This window comes from Erpetoichthys calabaricus, chromosome 4 (assembly GCF_900747795.2).
Source record: "Erpetoichthys calabaricus chromosome 4, fErpCal1.3, whole genome shotgun sequence".
In the NCBI taxonomy this organism is placed as follows: Eukaryota; Metazoa; Chordata; class Cladistia; order Polypteriformes; family Polypteridae; genus Erpetoichthys; species Erpetoichthys calabaricus.
This window is the reverse complement of record NC_041397.2, coordinates 115,702,268-115,721,358: the sequence shown is the minus strand read 5'-3', so window position 1 is coordinate 115,721,358 and position 19,091 is coordinate 115,702,268. Positions and strand designations below refer to the sequence as shown.

The 19,091-nt window shown below is 39.5% G+C and overlaps 1 protein-coding gene across 17 annotated transcripts in view; it reads left to right on the top strand.

The window, feature by feature from the left end:
* Positions 1-19,091, top strand: part of dmd (dystrophin) — a 2,688,357-nt gene that overhangs the window by 2,520,576 nt on the left and 148,690 nt on the right. For all 17 annotated transcript variants that reach the window (XM_051926236.1, XM_051926244.1, XM_051926242.1 and 14 more), the window contains one exon: positions 6,789-6,863. In XM_051926236.1, the coding sequence (XP_051782196.1) occupies positions 6,789-6,863 (75 nt within the window). The remainder of the gene's footprint in view (positions 1-6,788; positions 6,864-19,091) is intronic.

Sequence of the window (19,091 nt, the reverse complement as noted above, 5' to 3'; positions counted from 1 at the left end):
GATTAATATACGATTTAAAATTTAGATTACAGTCAACAGTTACCCCTAAGCTTTTTACCTCCGTTTTGACTTTTAATCCTAATGCTTCCAATTTATTTCTAAAAGCCTCATTGTATCCATTATTGCCAATCACTAAGATTTCAGTTTTCTCTTTATTTAACTTGAGAAAGTTACTATTCATCCATTCTGAAATACAAGTCAGACATTGTGTTAGTGAATCAAGAGATTTGGGGTCATCAGGTGCAATTGATAAATACAGTTGTGTGTCATCAGCATAGCTGTGGTAGCTCACGTTGTGCCCTGAGATGATCTGACCTCAATCTACATGCTTCCATTAGAAGAGCAGCGGACCCAGGATAGAGCCTTGTGGAACACCATATAGGATATCATGTGTCTTTGAGTTGTAATTACCACAACTAACAAAGAATTTTCTCCCTGCCAGGTAGGATTCAAACCAATTGAAGACACTGCCAGAGAGGCCCACCCACTGACTATTTTTAAGAATATTATGATCAATGGTGTCAAATGCGGCACTCAGATCTAAGAGGATGAGAACAGATAAATGGCCTCTGTCTGCATTTACCCGCAAATCATTGACTACTTTAACGAGTGCAGTTTCTGTGCTGTGATTTGTTCTAAAACCTGACTAAAATTTATCAAGAATAGCATGTTTATTGAGGTGGTCATTTAACTGCATAATGACTGCCTTCTCTACTGTAGAATTTTACTTAAGAAAGGCAGGTTAGAGATGGGTCTTAAAATTTTCAAGAGCAGAGGGGTCAAGGTTATTTTTCTTAAGTAGGGGTTTAACTACAGCAGTCTTAAGACAGTCTGGGAAGACCCCCATATCTAATGACGAATTTACTATGTCAAGAACATTATCAATTAGCACGCCCGATACTTTTTTGAAAAAATTTGTTGGTATTGGGTCAAGGGCACAGGTGGAGGGTTTCATTTGAGAAATTATTTTATGTAAATCAGGTAAATCTATCCTAGTGAAAGAGTTCAATTTGTTTATAACGGAATACTGGGGTTTAGGAGGATCCTTAGTGTTGGGGAGATATACTATGTTATTTCGAATATCATTAATTTTTTGATTGAAAAATACAGCGATAGCCTCACAGGTTTTACTTGAAGTACTTAGGATGCATTCCTTTGAGTTACTTGGGATTAACAGACGATTAGTCATTGAGAATAAGACTCTGGGATTACTAGCATTATTATTTATAATCTTTGAGAAATAGCAGCACCTCTCAAGATGGACTGTGTTATTGTATTCTGTTATTTTAACTTTTAATATTTCACAGTGGATAGTTAGTTTAGTCTTCCTCCATTTACGCTCAGCTCTACGGCATGCTCTCTTTAACATCCATGGTATAACAATGCTAGAAGATTTTTTAACTGTCTTTTCAGGTGCAACTGTCAACAATCAATCAATCAATCTTTCCACCTTATTATTTACATTATCCTCGCTATTATAGTTGGCAAATATAAACGGACTGATTGCTTATAATGTTTGTAAGTTTTAAAGCTGCTGATGAGTCAAAGAAGCATTTTTTAACAATATGCTTCTCATGAGTGTTTTCTATCAATATGAGTGTTTTCTATCAATATTTCTATATTAAAAAGTAGAAGAAAATGGTCTGATAGACCCGTATCAATGACCTGTTTTATATCAACTTTTAGTCTTTTAGTAATCACTAAGTCTAACATATGACCTGCTTTATGTGTAGGCTGATTAACGAGCTGTCTCAAATCAAAAGAGTCCAGGAGGTTCATTAATTCTTTTACTTTTTGGTCACACTGATTATCTATATGAAAATTAAAGTCGCCGACTATTAAGAGTGTGTCATAGTTCGTAATTAAAATTGACATTAAGTCAAAGAATTCCTCAAAAAAGACGCGTTGAATTTTGGAGGTCTATATATGGATAATACTAGAACGTGAGAATCTCCATGGATAACAACGGCGAGATACTCAAAGGACTTGAATTTACCAAAACTGACATCTTTACATTTTAACCTGTTTGAGTAAATGTTTGCCAAGCCACCGCCTTTCTTTCCTTGGCGATCTGCACGAGTAAAACTGTAATCCGGAGGCGCAGATTCGATTAAAACAGCTGCGCCATCTGAGCTAAGCCATGTTTCACTTAGTGCAGTAAAATCTATTTTTTTATCACTAATAAGATCGTTGATAAAAAACGTCTTGTTAGTTAAAGCTCTAATATTTAATAGTGCCATATTTAATGTTTCGTAGGGGCAGAGATGAGTACTATATGCGTTATTGATATTTGGAACAGGAACTAAGTTATTTTTATTAGCGCCGTTCTATGTGTATTTTTTGTTTAATCTATAATCTGTTTTTATAGTTTTAATACATTGTTTATCTAAAGTAGTAATTTTAATTAAATTATTGATGTTTATGCCGTATTGCCTAGATTTTCTACGTGCATCGAGATTGGTAATTACAGTATTTATGTTGTGCACTTTAATGGAAGATTTTATTAAACAATTATCATGTCCTAGCACAGCAGTAGCATTTCGGAAGGGGTTAAGAGCAGAGATAGATAGTCAAGATAAACAAATTACCTTAGATATGTTCGGAAAGGACATGGGCGCCGAAACTGTTCGGATGCAGGCCATCTCTCTTGAAAAAACACGGTCTTTCCCAAAAGAGGTTCCAGTTGTTGATGAATCCGATGTCTTGATTCTTGCAGAAGCCCTGCAGCCAGTTGTTTAATCCTAGCAGACGATTGTAGTACTCGTTTGATCGTCTGACGAGAGGGAGTGGACCCGAAATCAAGATCTTTACCGATGGGGTCCTCTCCTTTGTGTATTTAATTAATGCTGTGAAGGCAGCCTTGAGGATCTCCGACTGTCGGTGCCTTATATCGTTTATGCCAGCATGCAAAACAATTGCTGCAACTGCCCTGTTCTTGTGCTTCTCGTAGATTTCCGGCGCACGTCTCATCACATCTCGGACACGAGCACCGGGAAAACAAGAAACAAAAGATTTTCTATTAGGGCATGTGATATTGAGGTTTCTAACAATTGTCTGCTTCTGCTTCCGCTTCCGCTTCATGCCCTAGGAAGAATGAGACAGAGAGAGAGAGATTAGACGTCTCTAATAGCGTGTCTTTATGTGAAAACAGCAGTGTCAGATGGGGTAGGGAAGGATCCTGAATGCGACTGAGAGAATGAAAGTGAATAAAAAAAAAAACCAAAAACAAAGCTAACCTTTACAAATATCATAAATTACACCGGCTGTTACAGACTGAAATCAAATGTATCTTTTTATTCTAAGATAGTAAAAATAACAGCAGTTCACTGCTTAAAAGGAAGTCGAGCAGGATCGAACTCGTGACCTCTTGATTCCCAGTCAGCAATTGATACTGTTGTGCCACGGTGGCAGTCGTAGTAAATGAGTGTCAATGTCGCACACTAAGGCGGCTTTTTTTTTCTGCAGTTATATTTTTGAATAAAAGCGTAATTGTTCTGTTATATTTGTACCTTTTGTGAAAGTGTTTCTTTGATATTTGGACTTCAGGCTTCATACATTATATAGTTTATGCCTACATTTTGTCATTTACTACTAGAATATGAAAAACGTTTCTGTTTTAAAAATGTGTTTACACAGATTACTGTAGAAACGGAACGCACATGAAGTGCGTGTGTTCCAAATAACGATCTATTATTTCCACTCTAAGACTCCACTTCACTCCCAGATAATCAATCAAGGCATGAGCTGGGAGAAGTTCGTGCATGTTCTAAGTCGGTGGGGGGATGGAATAGCCGGCTGCTTGCAGCTTGTCTTTATCTACACATTTAGAAGACAAAGACAATGGCGGAGAGGTGCGAACGGATTTAAGAAGCGATTTAAGGTGGGACGAATCTACGAGTTTTTTCTTAGACTCTGGTAATCCATCCATCCATCCATTTTCCAATCCGCTGAATCCGAACACAGGGTCACGGGGGGTCTGCTGGAGCCAATCCCAGCCAACACAGGGCACAAGGCAGGAACCAATCCCGGGCAGGGTGCCAACCCACCGCTGGACACACACAAACACACCCACACACCAAACACACACTAGGGCCAATTTAGAATCGCCAATCCACCTAACCTGCATGTCTTTGGACTGTGGGAGGAAACCGGAGCGCCCGGGGGAAACTCACGCAGACACGGGGAGAACATGCAAACTCCACACAGGGAGGACCCAGGAAGCGAACCCAGGTCCCCAGGTCTCCCAACTGCGAGGCAGCAGCGCTACCCACTGCGCCACCGTGCCGCCCTGTTCAGAAATATGTACCATTTAATATTTTATACTGGGTGAAACTAGTTATGGCACACTAGGTTCAGACACCCAATCAAAGTACCAAATAAAAAAATGTTATCAAATACTTTAAGGCGATATACCTTCATCATAGCTGTAGCAAACAGCATTTAAAACATGGGATTTGTGTTTTTTTTTTTTTTTAATGTGTTGGTCAATACAAGCACAACTGGCGTGTTTACTTGTAGAATTGTTCCAGAAGTCTGTTCCTAATCCCAAGCCATTGCTTTGTATGCTATGTTTTTAAGTTTAAAAGGGGACAAATAAATTCCCTATTTCTCTCTGATAAAACAACATGGTATAGGCCTAGTCTCTCCTTATGTTCCTAGCAGAACACATTTTGAAAAAGCTATCATAACCTGCTAAGTTCAAGAAAGTTAACTGGTTAATTTGTCACTAGCAGTGCTGCCTATCGAAGTCAGGTTGAAATCTAAGTAATCAACATAGGAATCCAAATATATCCCCATCATTAAAATTTGCAGTGCACCATATATGGTAATATGTGTAATAATAAAATGTATTGCTATTGTTGCATCGCAATCATTTGTAATAATAATGTATTACTAAGCTCCATCTATTGAAATTCCAAATGCAGTGCATATGCCTCTTCTATATGCCTTTTGGTATGGGATATGAAAAAGCGGTGTTAGTTTTTGTGATCTGTTAGAATGACAAATGCAATGCTTTTAATTCTATAGTTGTTTGTGATGCATCATCAGTTGACATGACAGACTCATACCAACTAGACAGACACACAGGAACTTGTTCTTTTTTTAAGGTGTATTGTTTGTGTTTCCAAATGTTTGACAAATGTCCCTGGATTTTTGTCATTGAAATTTGTTAGTGCCAGAAATTCTCATCTCCCATGCAAATCCATTAGCATTATCTTCTTTTCCATTTACTTTAGCATCTAGGACCTTTTTAAAACATTTTGGACAAGCACAAGTGATGCTTGTCTCCTGCAGACTACCCCTCACAACACATTCTTCATAATATTACTTTATTTAGTTAGCCACAGTAGCCATCTCTTCAAGTAAGCTACAGATACAACCTTGCTCATAACTTCAGAATTATCAATGCATCTGTTTTTGGCGTGTTATTTGGTTATAACTCCAAATAATGGCATATTATAACTTCTGGAAACCCAAGAGACTGCCATATTTGTCATGGGGTCACAATGTCACATTGGCTCTAGAGCGTATCCGAGTCCCTTTCTCTTTTTAAAAATCAGGATACCATAAATGATTCAGGGTTGTTTATTCATTGTAAGCATTCAGGAGCCCAGCATGTTTGTTGCTGTTATTTAACACCTCTGACGAAAACAATGAACTAACGATGGTCTCATGTGAGTCTCCCATTTCAACTCTCTTAAAGCTGTGTCCTCAGGGCAGTCACACCTGCACAATTTGTAATACTTGAACTTTTCTCAGTGGCATCTTTATGGGTTCATTTCTCACCAATATCTTGATAACTCCCTTCCTGAGCAATTTCTACTTTCTAACTAGTTCAATAGCTCTCTACAGACCTGGATGTCATTCATAACATCCACCCACATAAAACACAAAAGTAGCAAATTACAAGCATGCTTGACATCAGAACAGAGAATGAACAAAAAAATCCCTTTGGGACCCACTGTTTTGCATTGAATATTGTCCAATCCTCTCCACCCTGGGAATTCTAACACAGACAGACCTGTGCAGGCAAGTGTCCAAGACGGCAGAGGTAGCAACACTTACAGGCATAGTAAAGTGTAAGAAAAATAGTATCACACTTGCTCAGTCTCTTCTGACAGGCGCATAATTTTTTACTTTTCCTTTTAACAAGTATATTGTGTTACCTGTACTTGCTCAAAAGTACTTGATGTGGATATGTGGACTTCTCCCTGCCTGTGATGTTCTTTTTTTGCCCTTTCTTGCTTTTCTCTGTATGAAGACCTGATTGAAAAATTTTTTGTTCTGATTTTGTACATGCATTTGATATTTGAAAAGTGTTGACATTGTATTAAAAAATGGTTGGAACTTTAGTCCTAGACCTTTTGTATTACTTTGTAACTCATGGTGAAAGTTAAGTGTGAATCTGAATGGCTGAGATTGTGAAGGAAAGCTACAGATGTAACCGAGATCTGTTCGATTTGAAAGTCTTCTGATTTGTTACACTGCATGGGATCAGCAAAAAAAAAAAAAATCAAGATTTATGGCTATGATGTATTATGAGCAGATAAAATTTAAAGATAATAAATTGCAGCAGACATTTTACTTCCTGATTTCATGGAGACTTGAAATAAATCTGAAAACAACAATGAATTTTAAAACTAGATGAAATGTGAGACCAACTGAGATATTCACAAGTCGATATAGCATTATATAAAATGCTATCTGGAGCTGGAGATAACTTATTTATTTCATCTTGGCTACTGTTTTCTTCAAAAATAATAATTTTGCCTTCTCTTTTGTTTCAGCTGACCTGAACAATGTCAGATTCTCTGCCTACAGAACAGCCATGAAGCTGCGTAGATTACAGAAAGCTCTATGCTGTGAGTTTTTATTTATTTATTTTTTTTACCTCATTGCTCATAGTGTTGCAATTGTATTTTGTAAAGTAATATGTTTAAGTTATAATCTTTTGGATTAATTTCTTTTTTCTGATAATACCTGCATGTTTGCCTTGTTAATTTGCTTAAATCATAAAACACAAACAAAAAATTACATTGTGATTGTGAATGATGGGAAAAGTCTAGTCTGTCCTTGATGACTTCACATCAGATAGTTTATATACTAGAGATAAAGCTTTGTTGAATTAGTGTCAGATGGCACGGTGGTGCAGTGGTTAGCAGTACATTCTTGCATGCTTCATTCATTAAGCTCTCATTGATAAACTACATGCCCTTTGTACACATAGCTTGCCACTGCTGCCAACTGGATGGCTTAGTGAGGTTCTCGGATAAACCTTTCTGCTGTCACTTGTGGCTTCTGGTGGAATGCCAGATTAGATTGTCATAACAAGGTTTCTTTTGGTGAATCTGCGGGGGGATCATTAATGAACCAGAATCTTTGGTTTTAATCCCGACCTAGGCACAGTCTGTGTGAAGTTTACATGTTAACCCTTTGTCTACATAGGTCTAATGATACTCTGTTTTTCTTTTGATATCCCACACATATGTAGGATAAGTTAACTGGCCATGCTAAACTGGCCCAGTATGAAAGGGTACGGGTTTCTAGACTTAAGTTAGAATGGAATGTGCTTTTGCAGTAGCTGCCCCTTAGCTTTGGAATAGTCTACCTTTTTATATTAGGTCAGCAAGAACTTTGGTCACTTTTAAATCCCACCTGAAAATCTTTTTGCCTTTAGCTTTTTAAACTTGTATGTTATTATTTATTTTTAGTGTATTTATTTGACTATGTGTGTAACACTGTTATTATACTGTTTACATTACTTTATTTATTGGAGCTGTACAGCACTTTGGTGAACTTCTGTTGTTTTTAAAAATTGACTTGACTTGATTACATGAGTGTGACCTGCACTGGATTTGTGTCTGTGCAGGTTTTGTTCCTGCCCCTCACTGCTAGAATAAAATACAGCTGCCTAGTACCTTAACTATTGTTGGTGTTTTTGAAATTAGACAAATAGATTATCTATCTATCTATCTATCTATCTATCTATCTATCTATCTATCTATCTATCTATCTATCTATCTATCTATCTATCTATCTATCTATCTATCTATCTATCTTATTTGCAAATTTGTGTTTTTAATATCATGATTGGTTTGTATTTTTGACCTGTTTAGCAAAAATGTACCGGTAAGTTTTTTTCAATTACTTATTATTTTTTCAGTCATATATGCTTATATTTGACTGCCCCTTACAACTCAAGTTCTCATCAATGGGTAGATGATGTTGTTTTGTTTTTTTAGGGTGTTTGATTTATGCATTTTAATGCATTTAAAAAACACAAAGGCTGTCCTAAAACCTCTAATTCTCTTTATAGGCCTGCTTCTTTATATCTCATACTGGACCCATTTATAGGCAGCCTCAAATAGCAGAGGCTGCCATATACAGCACTAGTTTATTACACCGTGGAGGACACAGCTGTAGGCTCATTCCTGATAACCACAAGCATTTAAATCAAATCCAAATTCTGCTATAAAACATATTATGAAAAATCAAATTATTCTCAGATAAAGTTTATAACTGAAGCAGAAATATAATAAAAAATACTGTGCTTACCACAGCAAGCAATTTTGTTTTGGGGAAAAAAGAAAAAAATCTTGTGAAAGGGACCCAGTGTGGTATGATGTTGCTTTCCTTTTCTGCTTCATCTAGGTAAAAATGTGTGATTTGTCAACTTATTGAATTAAAATATTCTGATTACAAGGCATGTTGTTAACACTGCCCAGTCCAATCCAACAATCTGGACTGGTTTCACAATGTACTTTGTGGGAGTTATGTTTTGTGTCTTGAGTTTCATAAGCAAATTAAAGTCTTCTTGTTCAAGGTAGTATAGTCATTTTTCTTCTTGCTGTATTTTCATATATTGTTAATTTGGATCTGGTGAAGGTTTTAACTATTATTATCATTATTCTTTTGATATTAAATGAGTCCGTAGAAGAAAAAAAATGAGTGACTGTTTATCACCCTTAAACGATATTCCATAGATATTTTGAATTGGACTGACACAGCTCTAAATTTATTTTGAGAGTAAAAGTAATACTTTGTATTATAACCTGCTTTTCAAAGTCTAAGGATGTGATACAGAGGACAACAAAAATTAGTAAATAATTGCATAAATAAATAGCGGTGAAAGATAATAATAAAAATAAATTATGCAGAGGATGTAACAAAGACAACATTTTTTCAGTCTGTTTTGAACAACTAGCATTGCTTTGACTTTGCAAAGTCTTTGAGGACAAGCATTCCACAAGGTTGGAGCACAGACACAGTACGCTGCGTATTGTGCTGGCTTCAGAAGGTCAGAGTTGGCAGGTAATACAACTGAAGAAGTTCAGAAAGGCTGAATGGAGCGTAGTTTTTGAAGTCTTTTGAAGCCGGAAGTATTTTATAAAGAATGTGATTTAATTGACAGCCATATACTGTAGCTCCCAAGACTTAGTGTAAGCCAGAAACCTAGAAGCAGAGTTCTGAACATCCTGCAGTTTATTTAGAAGTGATGTTGGAAGTCCATGCAATATGTCATTATAATAGTCCAGCTTGGATGTTACAAAAGAATGGATGGAACAGATGTTACAAAAGAAGGTGAAAGATAATTTAAGATGGGCAAAATATGTAAGCTGAAGAAGATATTTTTACTACACTTTTAACATATGGGACAAATGTCAAGGAAGAATCAAGTGAAACGTCCAGGCTTATAGCTAAATCAGAGGCCTGGGCAAAAATACTATCAACCATTACTGTAAATTGATCCATCTTTGTTCATTGAGACTTTTTTGCCATCAGAAATATCTCAATATTTTATTATTTATTTTTAAAGAATAAGGTGATGCTACATCATGCAAGCAGGCAATAAGAGTATGGGTGGAAGGAAAGTGAATGTTTTTATGTAGATTTGAGTATTATCAGTGTGACAGTGACCATGTGCACAAATAACACGGTTGAGAGCAGTAAAATAAGTAATAGGTTGTATTCCATGTTTAACATTGTTGAAATGTCTTTGATTATGGCTTACCCCAGTTATTAAATCACTGAATAAATATGTTCAAAACAGGTCTAACATTTCAGTTTAACATATTTGCTTCATGAAAGCAGCTTCACAGCAGAAGGATATTAATGCAATTTAAATATACCACTTACTGAATTTTATTATGTGTAAGTGTAGATAATGATTAATTCTTTTAAATGAAATGTCAATATTGTATTGCCCTTTTTACATTATATATTCTGTCTGACTCCTCCTCACAGTAGGCCATTTTTTGGTTTAAGTACAGGCAGTACATTTTCACATTCATGCACTATTATCTGGTTAAGCTTTGTCCTTTGTTTGCATTTCCTACAAACCTGACTCATTATCAGCTATATGATCTGTATGCATTTTTAAAGATATATTTTCCAGTCCATTTTCCAAGCCAGCTTTCCTGTATGTGTCTGTATGCAGTGCTTTAAAAGAGTATTTGCCCTTTGCTGTGTATTTTTACAGTATACTAGGGGGCTTTGCCCCCTGCTTGCTTCGCTTGCCAACCCCTTTCCCCCTCCGCCAGTGCTACCTGCCCTTGTGAAGAGCGGGGCTGAATGCAGCCACTCTCCACGAAACCCCTCTTAAACGGTGATACAATGGGAACCAAATTCCTTTTTTTTTTTTTTTTTTACCTCCTCTTTGCTCACTCACCAGCTGACTTGCTGCTGCTGCTGTGCCGCATGATCTGCACTTCGCTTGCCTACCCCTTCCCCCCACCCCACCAGCGGTGAAGAGGTGGGCTGAACGCACTCCAAGGAGATGCAGTCGCTCCTCCAAAACCCTTCTTAAACAGTGATACAATTGGAAACAAATAACAGTTGTTTTTTTACCTCCTCTTTGCTCGATCAGCTGCTGTTGCCATGCCGCGCCGCATGATCTGCATTTCGTGCGGCACTTCAAATGTTTAAAAGCCTGTGCAGCACCTGCTCTGTATGTGTATCACAGGACTTGCTTCCAAAGGTTGTAAATATGACGTGACTTGTCCGTCTCGTGAGACGTGAAAATGTCTCTGTCTCTCTACAAAAGATCTCTCTTCCAAAGATCACGTCTCATCGTTGCAGGAATAAAGTCTTGTATCGTCGCAAGATTTTTTTTTATAATAGAGAGATTTGCTTATGAATGTCATTTGTATATATTGAGGAATATTGGAGGGGGCACAAGTTGTAAGTTTCTTTAAATTGTTAATGTAGTAAGATAATTAGATATATATTTTCAAATGTTAAAAAGTAACGCTTGTTTGGCGAACTCAACCCAGGAACATAGGATATTTGTTGAGATCTGTGGGGCTCCTACTCACTTCAGTCAGTGCTAAAATGTTTAAATATAGATAATAGTTAGTCTTTTCAAGAGTGTTCATTCCTAAAAAAAATGTTAAATTGAGAGATGAGTCTAAAGTAAAACCTTTTGGTCAATGTGTGTTCTGAGGTAAACACTGCACCCTCCAATAAGAACTTCAAGGAAGTGGTCACGCAGAGTGGTAATAGTATTTGGGTTTGGGTTTGTTCTGCTGCATCAGGGATTTGTTGAATTATCAAAACTGTAAGAACAATGAATACATCTGAACTTTCATCTGAAGATTTCCAGGCATTAACTTTCTGTTGAAACCACAGTACAGCTGAGTCAAGAAAATTTCCAAATATAACCAGATACACATCCCCATTCTTAAAGAAAAGGAAATATAGAGCTCGAGAAGCCCAGTCAAAGAAACCCAGTGACACGTGCCAGTTCATGTTGGAAAACTCACAAATGTCACTGAGTTAGAGCTGTGTTGTAAAGATGAGTGGGCCAGAATATCTACATAGTGCTCTGACAGAGGGATCAATAACTTCAGGAAAAGTCTGATTACAATTTTTGTAGCTAAACATTGCATATCAAGTTTTTGAGTTCAAAAAATATTTCCATTTTTACAGATAGGACATTAGGTATTACCCAAGTTCATTAAAACATATAAATTAAATAAGTGTCAAAACGTTATGTTGTTAGCTCTTCCAGAGTCTGTTTTACGTAATAATAGACTTTAGTTGAAAATCTAACGGCATTCTCCTGAAAAATATGCTGGAATGCAGAAAATCAGATCTGGATTAAGACTTGTTTTGCCTTCAAAGGGTGGAGTGACAGTATGCAAAGAAATATTTAAAACTCATTTAATTATACACCCTTATTTTTTGTTTAAAAAGAGGTCAGTTATTATCATGTTAGCAAGCTTATGTGTTATTTTTATTTTAGGTGGAGTATACTCCACTTTCAGTAGACTTTTTTTAAGATTATTTTTATCTCTCAAAGAGCTGTTTTCTAGGTTTATTAAATTGTATTTCTGCATAAATATTTAGAAATATTAGATGTTATCCTTTGTCAATTATTTATACAATACATCTATATATAGATTAACTAAAGGTTTTCCAGTAAATAAGGCTTTCACTTAAACAATTAAACTTAGTATTGTCAGTTAACCTTACACACGCATACTGTATTTGGGATCTGCAAAGAAACTGGACTACTACCCTGGAGAAAATGAGAATATTCAAACTCTTCACAGACATTAACCAGGCCAGGAAAGGAACTAAGATTTCTGGAGCTGTCCATTGCACCAAAATGCTACCCTTAATAATGACAAATGATCTTTTTATTACAAATTAGATAAAAATATAACTAATCAGTCCATTGACATTTTAAAAAAAAGTGGGTTACATTTTCTTTATACTACATCGCTGCATGTCTTCACTGAAACTTCATTTTGTATTTAGATTGGTTTGAGCAGTAAACAACGTCAAGATTCAAGGACCAACATTTCAACTGTTTGCACTTTACTGGACTGGATAAACCTCTTCAAACAAATGCAGAAAGTCACTGAGATTAATTCTCCTGTTTGATTGTGATGGGTAGAAATTGTAATGTACTTTCTTGGTCTGTCAGTTTTGCATTTTCTTTAGACAACTTTGACAATCCATTAGACATAAATATTGTTGAAATTATATTGACATGTAATATACTCACACATTCTCAAAATGGCTAGCCTGGCTGATACTTTCCTGAAATCACTGTACCCTGATGATGAAGGAAAATGGCTTTAAAAAGAAGTGTTTTTATTAATTCATATTTGATATAGGAAGCATAAGGGGGATGGACTCACAGTATGGAGTGGACGGGTTATGTAGATTGACAACAGCACAGATGTATGAGCAAAATCAGTTTATTAAGAAGTGGGTGGATGTTTGCATTGATTTTGAACAACTCAGTAAGCTCTTGAGAGCTGACAAACTTAAGCCAACTGCACACTATGGATAATACTGCTGGGCAATTAGATATACACAAAATTGTAGGCATATATATGTATATCCAGTATATATATTTATCAACATACTGTACATAGCAAAATAAAAGGAACAACAGAGACATGGAAAGGGTGGGTTTCCATGATGCAGGTCTCAATTTAAAACCCTAATGGTAAAAATGGAAATTAAAAATAAGAGTGAGGTAACTGGTTTTGCTCGTTTGTGCATCAGTCAATCTGATGTGCCGTTATCATACTCGATCCCATAACAATGTGGATACTTGGAGTCCAGGAATGGGTGAGGAGTAAAATGTATTTGTATATACTGTATGTATGTACTGTATCTATGCAAGTATACTGTATGTATATGGAGTTAGTGTAGGGCTGCATCAGCGTGCATTTGCAAAGACAAGAAAGGTCAAAGGTTATTTCAGTGCTGAAAGGAAAGAACGTTAAAGACATGACATTTCAGTTGTATAGCCTTCATCAGGCTCTTATGAAGGCAATAATGTTCTGCTTGTAGCCAATGAGGAAATAACTTTTTTTGTTTTATATACTGTATGTATGTGTCTCTCTCTCTCTCTCTCTCTCTGTGTGTGTGTGTGTGTGTGTGTGTGTGTGTATATATATATATATATATATATATATATATATATATATATATATATATATATATATATATATATACAGTAATCCCTCCTCCATCGCGGGGGTTGCGTTCCAGAGCCACCCGCGAAATAGGAAAATCCGCGAAGTAGAAACCATATGTTTATATGGTTATTTTTAGAATGTCATGCTTGGGTCACAGATTTGCGCAGAAACACAGGAGGTTGTAGAGAGACAGGAACGTTATTCAAACATTTGTCTCTTTTTCAACAGTTTAAACTGTGCTCCATGACAAGACAGAGATGACAGTTCTGTCTCACAATTAAAAGAATGCAAACATATCTTCCTTTTCAAAGGAGTGCAAAGCAAGCAGTCAAAAAAAAAATCAATAGGGCTTTTTGGCTTTTAAGTATGCGAAGCACCGCCGGTACAAAGCTGTTGAAGGCGGCAGCTCACACCCCCTCTGTCAGGAGCAGGAAGAGACAGAGAGAGAGCCACAGAAAAACAAAGTCAAAAATCAATACGTGCCCTTTGAGCTTTTAAGTATGCGAAGCACTGTGCAGCATGTCCTTCAGGAAGCAGCTGCACACAGTCCCCCTGCTCACACCCCCCTACGTCAGCGCAAGAGAGAGAGAGAGAGAAAGTAAGTTGGGTAGCTTCTCAGCCATCTGCCAATAGCGTCCCTTGTATGAAATCAACTGGGCAAATCAACTGAGGAAGCATGTGCCAGAAATTAAAAGACCCATTGTCCGCAGAAACCCGCGAAGCAGCGAAAAATCCGCGATATATATTTAAATATGCTTACATATAAAATCCGCGATGGAGTGAAGCCGCGAAAGGCGAAGCGCGATATAGCGAGGGATCACTGTATATATATATATATACACACTGTATACACTGTATATCTTGCAGAAAAAAAAAACACTTCATCTTCTAAACAAAAATCATGAAGAGTTATCAAACACTTTTGTGGTCAACAGGGTCATGAAACATTCTCTTAATACTGTAATGCAATAAAAGCTCATACTGATTGTCCTTTTGCTGAGGAAATTCTAAATATCACATAGGATGAAAATTGGTAAAGCAAAAGCTAAAAATGAGCCAAACTAATTGTAATTTCTGTTTGTTGCATTATTAATTAATATAAAATTACCCAAACTTGTTGGTAAATTGTAAATGCATCCCCTAAAGCACTGCTTTAAGATGCAGAATATTGAAATAAAAGTCTAAACACATAAAAACACAAGCAATCCTTGGGGATGAGGTGTCTTTCTACATGTTGCTTAAAACATGTTTTTATTTTTGCTTTAGGGGGACAGTACTTTTGCTACTTCATTTTTATAAACAAATCTATCATATTAGTTATCTCATGGGGACAGTACAGATTGAGGACCTAGAAGCACATTGAAAATAGAAACAAGTAAATCCTTCCTCCCTCTCTTCTTAAATCTTAAGCAAAGTTTCCAGCCTCTTTTCTCCACATGTCTCACTTTTGTCCGTACACAAATCTCTGCTTTTCTTTTTGTTTTATGGTACATAGCTGTTGTTTGTTCCTTCTGCTAAGGTTTTGGATTCTTCAACTGAAATGTGATATGTTTAACTCCTGTGGAAACTGACCCGGACACCGATGGTTCACCCAACACATGTTTATTATACATTATTTACCAATAAAGTGCTCACACACAACCCCAAAACTCCCCCAAAGTCCAGGCCTCACAATGCCTCTCTTTCTCTGGTCCGCCTCCACTCCACTCCTCTCCTCCCGAGCTCCGTTTTGCTTCCTCCCGACTCAAGCCATTGAATGGAGGGTGGTGGCCCCTTTTATACACATCTGGACGTGCTCCAGGTGCCTCCCAATTAGCTTCCGCTGGCACTCCCAAGTGTGGCGGAAGTACCGGCTGCGCACCCGTAAGCACTCCGGGTGTCCCTAGTCTTCTTCTCCCCAGCACTTCCGGGTGTGGCAAAAGTTCTGAGGGCCAGGGCTCCTCAGGCATCGGGGCGCCACCTGGCGGTGACCACAGGCCCCTATAGGGTTGAGCTTCTAAGCTCTGTTCCCTTAGTCCCCAAAGCCACCAGGGCGGTTGCCCCCTTGTGGTCTGGAGGAGGCGTAAGCCCTCCTCCGGTCCTCCTGGGCGTCCCGGCTGGGTACCACCCCCAGCCACTCGCCACAGTGCCCCACCGCAAGCTGAGACCCCTAGGGACCAGCGGCCCATCCCGCGTTAACAGGTCTCCCATGAAGCAGGTCCTACTGCAGCTCCAGGGCCCGGTCCTGTAACACACAAAGCAGAAACAGGGGCGGAGACGCTACCCGGACACCACCACCTGGCGTCCTTCTGTGCTACACACAGGCAGCGCTTCCCCCTCTGACCGGCACCCCGGGATCTGCGCCTTCGGCACCCCCTCCACAGGTTCCGTGCCCCCCTAGTTGGGACAACGGACGGGACCGCTCGCACCCCCATCATCACAGCCGACTCGGGGGTTTCCCTCTGCCTCCGCAGAGGGTGGCCCTTCTCTGGACGTAAGCATCCTGCCTCACGTCCGCCCTTATTGGTGGAACCAGCTCTCTTCCCTCGGTTCCTCCTCTTCCTCTGGGTGGCTGTGACGGTTTGGGTGTCCCTGTGGGAAAGGTATAGACCCTGTCCCGTCTGCGTCCCTGTGGAGTGGCGTGAGAGCAACGCTGGCTCAGGGCGCAGAGCGCTAGGACCCGCGGCACTCATCAACCGGCGTCCTGCCTGCCCTCTCGCTCTCTCTCCCCTCACCACGCGATCGGCTCTCACCACCGTGTCCACTGTCCGAGCACCCACTACTTGAATCTGGTCAGACACATCATGGTTCTTTTTGCTGGGGTCTCGTTTAACTTTTACGGGGCCAGTTCCACTTACCTGCCCTGCCGTGCCGTTCCGACTGGAGGATCCAACGTTGCGCCGATCCACCCACTGTTGCAGCGTCTTCACGGATGCGACTGTCTTCCTCTCCAGCTTTCCCAATTTCTCTCAGAGGGCACATAAGATCTGCAATAGCGACTCTGCAGGCTGAAGGCACTCCTCCAGCTCACACAGAGCCGCCGGCAAACACAGACAGTCAGCCGACCGTGGACTTATCTGTCGATCAGTCACACATGCCGGCTGCTTCCTGTGGGTCCTCTCCTCCGGCCCAATCGGGTCCTTCCCCGGCTCGGGATGGACATTCCTTGGTCCCACCTCCATCCAATCATTGGCGGGCACGCAAGACACACTGTCCAATTCCTTGCCTGGCTTGGGGAGGGACTTCCGGTCCATGGCCATCTTGTCTCTCCTCCTCCTAGTGCGTTGACAGCCTTCGGGCAGCCTCGTAGCTGCCGCGGCCTTCAAAGCTGCAGCGACTCCTCCTCCACAACTTTTCCAAGTGCCGCCGCTCTGTCGAAGCCCCGCGGACCGGCATACGTCTGCCACCGACACAAATCCGGGTAGTCCCTGCCTGCAACACACAAAACAAGCCCGGCCCTCTAGGGCCGGCTGCCGGTGGGCAAGGAACTCACCTCCCGGGTCCCGTCTATCCAAGGAAACGTCCTCGGCGTGGCCTCGCTAGACGCAATGCCTTCCCGCTGCACTCCAGCTACGCCCATCATTGTCTTCCCGCACCAGGTGGGAATGGCCCTTCTGCGGACCAGTGGCAGTCTGTGGAGCATATCTCTCTCGCGGGGTTGTGTGCATGCCACTCCTGCGGTGCATGTGTGGGCTCCCCCGCTGCGCCGGGCCATCCACAAAATTATTTGTGACGGGTCCCTGCCTTGTAACAGGCAGAGTCCCATCTGGGATGCCATTGTGGAAACTGGCCCGGACACAGACAGGCAGACACAGATGGCTCACCCAACACACGCTTATTACACATTATTTACAAATAAAGTGTTCACACACAACCCCAAAAGTCCAGGCCTCACAAGGGTTGAGCTTCTAAGCTCTGTTCCCGTGGTCCCCAAAGCCACCAGGGCGGTCGCCCCCTCATGGTCTGGAGGAGACGTAAGCCCTCCTCCGGTCCTCCTGGGCATCCCGGCTGGGTACCACCCCCAGCCACTCGCCACACTCCCTTTATTTTCCATTAAGTCACTTTGAGCACAAACTACAAGAAGTCCAAAGGCTACCATTTGTGCTGTCTATACTGAACCCATGGCTAAAGCAGCACATCCCCTCTCAGAACACATATAATGGGTCAGATAAACACCTTGCCATTGAGGGTACCCGAGTGATGATGTTATGCATATCACCCTCTTATTTCTATTGTTTAGGTCTGAATTCACTGTCGTAATCATCTTTATTTATTTATCTGGTTTGTACAATGCTATATACTGTATACCCTGCTGTTCTTTCTTATATTCTGTAAGTGCCTTGAGCATGGGAAAGGCACTATATAAATAAAATGTATTATTATTATTAGGTTCATTTTTTGTTCTGATTGTCAGTGCAGCTCTCAGCAATTATCATATATATATATATATATATATATAATATATCCATCCATTATCCAACCCTCTATATCCTAACTACAGGGTCACGGGGGTTTTCTTTGAGCCAATCCCAGCCAACACAGGGTGCAAGGCAGGAGACAAACCCCGGGCAGGGCGCCACTGTGTGTGTATATATATGTATATATATATATATATATGTATGTATATATATATATATTATATATATATATATATATATATATATATATATATATATATATATATATATATATATATATATATATATGTACAGTGGTGTGAAAAACTATTTGCCCCCTTCCTGATTTCTTATTTTTTTGCATGTTTGTCACACAAAATGTTTCTGATCATCAAACACATTTAACCATTAGTCAAATATAATACAAGTAAACACAAAATGCAGTTTTTAAATGATGGTTTTTATTATTTAGGGAGAAAAAGTAATTGCCCCCTTGTTAAAAAATAACCCAACTGTGGTGTATCACACCTGAGTTCAATTTCCGTAGCCACCCCCAGGCCTGATTACTGCCACACCTGTTTCAATCAAGAAATCACTTAAATAGGAGCTGCCTGACACAGAGAAGTAGACCAAAAGCACCTCAAAAGCTAGACATCATGCCAAGATCCAAAGTAATTCAGGAACAAATGAGAACAGAAGTAATTGAGATCTATCAGTCTGGTAAAGGTTATAAAGCCATTTCTAAAGCTTTGGGACTCCAGCGAACCACAGTGAG